Source organism: Camellia sinensis, chromosome 3 (assembly GCF_055761805.1).
Source record: "Camellia sinensis isolate YWXY chromosome 3, ASM5576180v1, whole genome shotgun sequence".
NCBI lineage: Eukaryota > Viridiplantae > Streptophyta > Magnoliopsida > Ericales > Theaceae > Camellia > Camellia sinensis.
The window spans coordinates 19,044,554-19,051,425 of NC_138963.1; the positions used below are offsets into that span (position 1 = coordinate 19,044,554).

The 6,872-nt window shown below is 32.0% G+C and overlaps 1 protein-coding gene across 1 annotated transcript; it reads right to left on the reverse strand.

The window, feature by feature from the left end:
* Positions 1 to 314: 314 nt before the first annotated feature.
* LOC114316847 (laccase-17) lies at positions 315 to 5,418 on the reverse strand. Its single transcript, XM_028263529.2, has 6 exons — positions 5,021 to 5,418; positions 4,725 to 4,876; positions 4,273 to 4,517; positions 4,024 to 4,152; positions 1,428 to 2,393; positions 315 to 707 (listed from the first exon to the last, which is right to left on the reverse strand). Exons 1-6 carry the CDS (start codon positions 5,132 to 5,134, stop codon positions 577 to 579), a joined length of 1,737 nt encoding a protein of 578 aa, XP_028119330.2. The 5' UTR covers positions 5,135 to 5,418; the 3' UTR covers positions 315 to 576.
* Between the last annotated feature and the right edge of the window lie 1,454 nt (positions 5,419 to 6,872).

The following is a 6,872-nucleotide window of genomic DNA, read 5'->3' on the forward strand; positions in this document are numbered from 1 at the left end:
GGGATGTTACATGTTGCATTTACGTTTTGAATTTCAAATTTCCAATCATATAGATATGATTACAATATATGGTAATATTGGATTTCTTATATATGATATTGCCATTAATTAGGTTATTTTGAATTTCAAATTTTTAACAATATAGCTAATAAGATCATAATCTATAGTAACATTAAATTTCTCATATATGATATTATCATTAATCAGATTATTAATTAATTAAGATTGAGGATAGATGTGTCCATAATAAAATCACAGGACCTATTGCATTACAAATTTTTTCATAAGACTATATCTTATATAAATCTTTCAAATAAAACTTACAAATAATTCCCTCTTATTTTCTATCGACATAATGTGATTTGTCCAAAAAATTATTAGCTGCAATCCACACCAATTATCAAAGTATACAAAACCGTAAATGGGGAACTTTTTCTCTCTTTTTCTCTCTTTGGGTAGTAGGCACACACAAGTGACATCACAATTATATATGCAAATTAAAATGAAAAAAAAAAAAAAAAAAGTTCTGTTTTTTTGATACGAGAAAACCCTGTAAAGGAAGTGGATTGGTCGAAGTCAACACATAGGAAGGTCAGACGGTGGTGGAGGCAACTTTTGATTGGGTAGTGGCCCATCTAACACTATCCATGCCATCTTCAAACCCCAGCTTGTGTGCACCTCAAAGTGGCAATGCATAAGCCATACACCTGTGGAATGGAAAGTGCAACCTTTTTAAATATTCTTAATGCATTCCCAAGTTAACCAGACCCAAAAAATAGATGTATCATTTATTTTTGTCACTGTTGTGTATGTCTATGTAAATTTTGTGAATGGTTCTTTGTTCAAAATTAATTATTAAAAAATAATAAAAATAATTAATATATTGGCATATTTTAAAAAATATTAAAATTGTGAGTGATGTTTATGCTTGAAATCCAAATCCCCTAAACTTAATATTTTATAACAGTATGTAAAAAAAAAAAAATTAAATAAAAACATTTAAAAATTACTTAGAATTTAAAATCTAACATCAAGATTCATTCATAGTGTGACTTAATAATAAGAAGTATAAATATACACTCTTAATTTAAAATTATATAATCTTTTTTTTTATTTATCATTTTCTAAATACATATACCTTTCCATTTTATATTTTTGAAATAGACCATCTATTTTTTATTTTTGAATAAATACTATAAAATAAAAATGTTACGATTATTTCATAAATGATATACATTAAGAGTTTTATAAAATAAACGATTTGAATCGTCAAAACAAGACACGTAATAGATCTTATGGACTCCTCAAATTTTCTCATATTAAGATTTCAAAATAAAAGAAACATGAGAAGCCTAATCCTTATACTCCTATAATTTATTGGTTAATAAAAATTAAAAAAAAAAAAAAAAGTTTCATGTTTTGGGCACCTGGATTATCAGCAAGGAAGCGGATGGCGATCCACCCACCGGAGGGAACTCCGACAGTGTTCCTCTCCACAGGATCCGCCAAATTGAACCCACTGGGGTCCTTCACTGGATCATAATTCCCAAACCCTTGTCCAACAACAAAGAAATTAAACCCATGAAGATGAAGTGGATGACTCTCAGCCCCCAAAATACTCGTATCCTGCAAAATCAACTCCACACTGGTATTAAACCCCAACACCACCGCCTTCGTCCCATTACTCACCATCGTGTTGTTCGGCGGAGAACCCGTATAGTTAAACACAAATGGCGGGTTAGCCGGAAAATCAGAGGAATAAACTCCACTGGATTGCCCAAAAAAATGCGACTGTAACATAGCAATCGATGGGAGAGAAAACGAGACGTTGTTGACCGAGGCTGCGAATTTGGTTCCGTTTGGCCCCTGACAAGTGGCATTGCTTTGGCACGGGATTGTCCCGAGACCCACTGTGAAGAAGAACTGTTTGTTGACAGTTTGCGGGACGTTTGCTGGGAATTTGAGGGATGCGAGGCTTTTCAATTTTTGTGTGAAATTGAAGACAACCGACGTGGCATTGATAGGCGGGAGAGTGGGTTTGAGGAGAGGGAAATTGGGAATTTGGGTTTTGGTTTTTGATGATGGGTTTTGGTAATGGAGGATGGCGGCGACGGTGGAATTGTCGAAAGTGCCCATACCGGTGAAGTAAGGCGAGGCCATCATAAAGAAGGAGGAGTTAGGCAAATGCGGTTTGGTTTTGAGGAGGACGTTGGTGGTTTGGCCTGGTGTGATGACAATTACGTCGGTGGTGAATGGTTTTATGTAGACTGCATCGGCTTCGACGACAGTGAGAGAGTGGTTGGCGATGCTGAAGAAGAGCTCGTCGTTCATGGCGGCGTTGATTAGTCGGAGGAGGTAGGTCTTCCCTGGCTTCACCTTCAATGTAAATGTATCTGCTCAACACAGATAATGAGTATCTGCTCAACACAGGTAGGAGGTAGGTCTTCCCTTCGGATGTGTTTGGTTTGTGTTTGTAGAGTAGTTTTTGAGATAAAAAGTACGAAAACTTGTTTGGTTTGTATTTTTTTAAAAATGATTTTGAAAAATTGTTTTGGAAAGAGAGTTTTAAAAAAAGTGATTGATTTGATGTGTATGAGAGAGCACCAAGGATCCTCTAAAGTGAAATTTCTCTAAAGTTTCCTAAAGTTCTAGTTGAGATTTATTGGCAAGTCACATCAGAAAAATTGATGTGACTTGCCAGTAAATCTCAACCATACACTGTGGCACTTTAGGAAACTTTAGGAAAAAATCACTCTAGAGAATCCTTGCTCATGAGAGAGAGAGAGTGATTTTGGAAAGTAGGTAACCAAACAAAATTTTGAGATTGTTTTTGGAAAAATTTGTTTGGTTTGATTACACTTGAAAATTTGTTTGTAGAGAATTTTTTCCAAAATTTTTTCTGAAAAACAAACCAAACAAGGCCTAAATTTAGGAAAGCACTGTGTATACCGTTACTGTCATATGTACTTTATAATTAATAAAAATGATAGAATTTTAATTTTTTGAGTCATAATTTAAAAAAAAATCATAACTAAATACAACATGAATTATAATTAAAAAATTCATAAATCATAATTAAAATAATACCATAACTAAATAAAAATATTGATCATAAGTAAAGAAAAAAATAATAGTGCGTGTAATGTACTATAATCTCAAATTTATTTTAAATGAATTAAGAGTGCGTATAATGCACCCTTTTATAAAGGGTGTATATTAGAATTTTTCATAAATATGACATTGGAAAGTGTATAAGAAATAAAATGCATTCACACAAATTTATTTTAGATGCAATTTGTATTGACGTTAAAAGATTTTTTATTATAATTTTTAAAAAAAAAAAAATCTTAAAACACTTAAAATGTTATAATTCATCTTTTGAATGTGAATATTTTAAGATAATCTCAATACTTTATTTTCATTTCTATGTTTCCTATGATATTATGCGATGATGTCCTATATTATTTTGTCAACCATAGTTTGATTAGTTGATAAAATTAAAAAAATAAAAAATAAATAAAAGTTAACTAACTTTGGTGAGCTTTGTGAATAGAGATGAAGACAAAAGAAAACTTCATGTTAAAAGTGAGCATTATGGTTGGACTTGGTTCTAGTGAAGTCAATGATCGCATATAGTTACAATTATAAGATTCACATAGATTTCATATTTGGAAAAATTGCATGTTTTCAAAAAAAATTATAAATTAATGATAAATTTTATCAATTTTAATTATTAAAATTATAAAAATACTATTAATTTATCCTTTTCCTTTCATATTTTTGTTGACTTTTATCATTAGATTCCAACAATACTCGTAATTACTAACTTGCTATATAACACACTAGTAAGTGGCCATTATAGCCCCCCCGATAAATACTCCAAAAATATTCTATTACTCGAAATATTTAAATCAAATTTATTTTGAGTATGACTTATATAATACATCAAATTTAAATTTATAGATCAATTTTAGACACTTTATTAAGTGTTTTTCATTTCTGTTATAGCAGTGATGGATTTACCATTGGAAGAACAGTTGTACAAAGGCCCTGGGAGGCCATTAATGGTGTAGGCATCAGAAACATTGGGTCCAGCTCCTGTTTGTAGTGACTGGTTTATCACAGCCTCAGGGTCTACATTCCACCATTCTCCTGAAATCCTCAAAAATTTTAAAAAATGTCAAGCAAAAATAAAGCTATAATGAGGACTTATTAATGTAATTAAAGTTAAGTATCAACCTCTCTAAGCTTATTATTTATAATGAGAGTTACCAAAAATAATGGGGACTTCCTTGTAGGGTTTGTCAAACGGGTAGCTTTCATTGTGCTTGGGGAGGATGATGATCGGTCCATAAAGCGTTGATCTCAACCATGAGATGTGAGCATGCCAGAATAGAGTCCCTCTCTGTCCGGTGATCGTGAAGTTGTACGTATAGGTCTGGCCGGTTTGGATCGGACACTGTGTTATATAAGCTGGTCCATCATACCAACCACTTCTCAGTTGCCGAATTCCATGCCTGCACAATCAAGGACTTCATGTTGTATTGCTCATTTCAAAAAGTTTCATTCATGGCATGGTTTGAAAATTACATGGATATCAGTTAATTTTTTATACGTATATTCACAGGTAATAAAGTCAGTTCAACTGTTACAAGGCTATTTTTTGTGACTGTGATTTTAAAATTATGGTTGATAATCGTAAATTAAGTTTAATGGTAACATACCAATGAAGGGATACATTGTTGGTGACATGGTTAACCACCTTAACAAGGACTTGATCGCCTTCTCTTGCTACGAGTCGCGGCCCTGGAAACTTCCCATTCACACTTAGGATGCTCTTTGTGTTGCACAGTCTTGTCACATTGTGTGATGTAATCTGATATGAAACTCAAATTAAAATATATCAAAACAAAAAAAAAAAAAAAACAAAAAAAACAAAAAAAAAACAAAACAAAAATTAAAAAGATTAAATCGAGATCAAGCAAGATTTTCTATGGTTGCGCTTGAAGTTGTAATGTACATTGAACTTGTAATGCCTCGTTATGCAGAACGCAAATTCTGGAAGTAGAAATAGAACAAAAGCACAAAAGAATAGAGAGGTCATGAAAGGAGAAGAAGGAAATTGAGAAACCATCTCTCTCTCTCTCTCTAGGTTAGAGCCAGTATGGACCTATAGCACTGGTTGTGGTGCTATATAAATATATTTACTGAAGATTAGGTAATGAGATTGTCACCATTAAAGAACAATAAAAATGGAACTTCATGTGGCTTTGTAATTTGGTATGCTTGGCTTTGGTTTTGGATTTGGTTTTGGTCAAGCTTAATTTTAGAGTGTTGATAAAGTAAGACGAATTTTATGATCTTTTGTAGTCTAATATTGATTACGTGTAGGACCCTTTGTAGTTTTTTCCAAGGCCCACATGGTCAAGTGCAAGACGTTTAATTAGTAAACGTAATTTGGGAGAGAGAGTATGGAATTACTATTATGACCTGATTTTGCATTTGATAAATATTCTAAATGTCTATTATTTTGGATTTTTTGGGTTAATTCTGATGATGTTCACCTATCATCTCAACTCAATATGATAAATATTCAATAGAAGATGTAAGTTTTGAATGGATACTTGTGGTGCTGACCAAAGACCCTCTGATGTTTGAGTTAGTAGTGTGTTTGGTAGAGTTTTTGAAATTTAATTCTATCCATTAGTTTGAATGTGTTATTTGGTTACAGTTTTAGAAAATTAATTTCACACTTACTTTTCAAAACACGCACTTTTTAATATTATATGTCACATCACTCAATTCAAATTTTTTTTAAAACTCATAACTAAAATAAATTTTCTACACTCAAATTATAATTCTAAAACTCACAAACCTAAAATACAATTCTATTCTCAAACCATAATTCTAAAACTCTACCAAACACAACTTTAATATTTTTATAAAAGTCTCATTTTTAACCTTTTGTAGAGAGTCTATTATGACCCTTTATTAGTGATAGGCTTCAAATTCATCGGGTCGTAAACCACATGGGTTTATTTACGAAATTCTAGCCTTAACTAATTTCTTCATAAAAATCTGTACATAATTCGAACCCCTAATGTATACATGCGCAAAGGATCGAACCTCATGGGGTTGATTCCAAGGTCCCCAATACCCACCCTCGGGACCAAAAAGAAAAAAAAAATGAAGACAAATTATTTGGCCTTCAATATTTGTCCTTCTCAACATATTGAAGGACAATGAAGAGGAGGGGACCAGTTCTCTAATAAAATCTGCAAAATTGGGAACGTGGCATTGATGTTTTAAGAAATTCACTTTTGAACTATAAATTTTTGGCTAATGAGGTGCCAACCTCCTTTAAATTTCCAAGAAATAACTGCAAAGTGAAGAATAGAATGCTCGTTCATATATCTCCCAAGAACCCAAGAGCATGTCATTTTGTGAATCTGATATATTTTCACTAGAAATGTTGTAGTTTAAGGCAACAGTCATCTTGAAATTATATCAAGCACTGTTTAGTCAAAGTAGAGGTTTAGGCAGACTATCCACTTATATATCGTTTTTTTTTTTTTTTTTTTTTTTTTTTCAACAATAGGTTTCTTTGGGATGAAGTGTCTAGTCTTTGTTTTGATGAACTCCATAATTCAAAAATTATGACACTCACATATCAAAAACTTAAAAAAAATTGCGTTAATTAAGATAATAAATTAAATTAACACAATTGGACTTTTTGAGTCTTTTATTAACTCGACCTCAAAACCTATCTCTCAAAATCTAAAGTTTAACCACTTGAGTTATGCACAAATTCTTGGTAAAATATTATACACGGTTAACTTTCAATTGTTCAAAAACTATAGAAATCCTCAAGA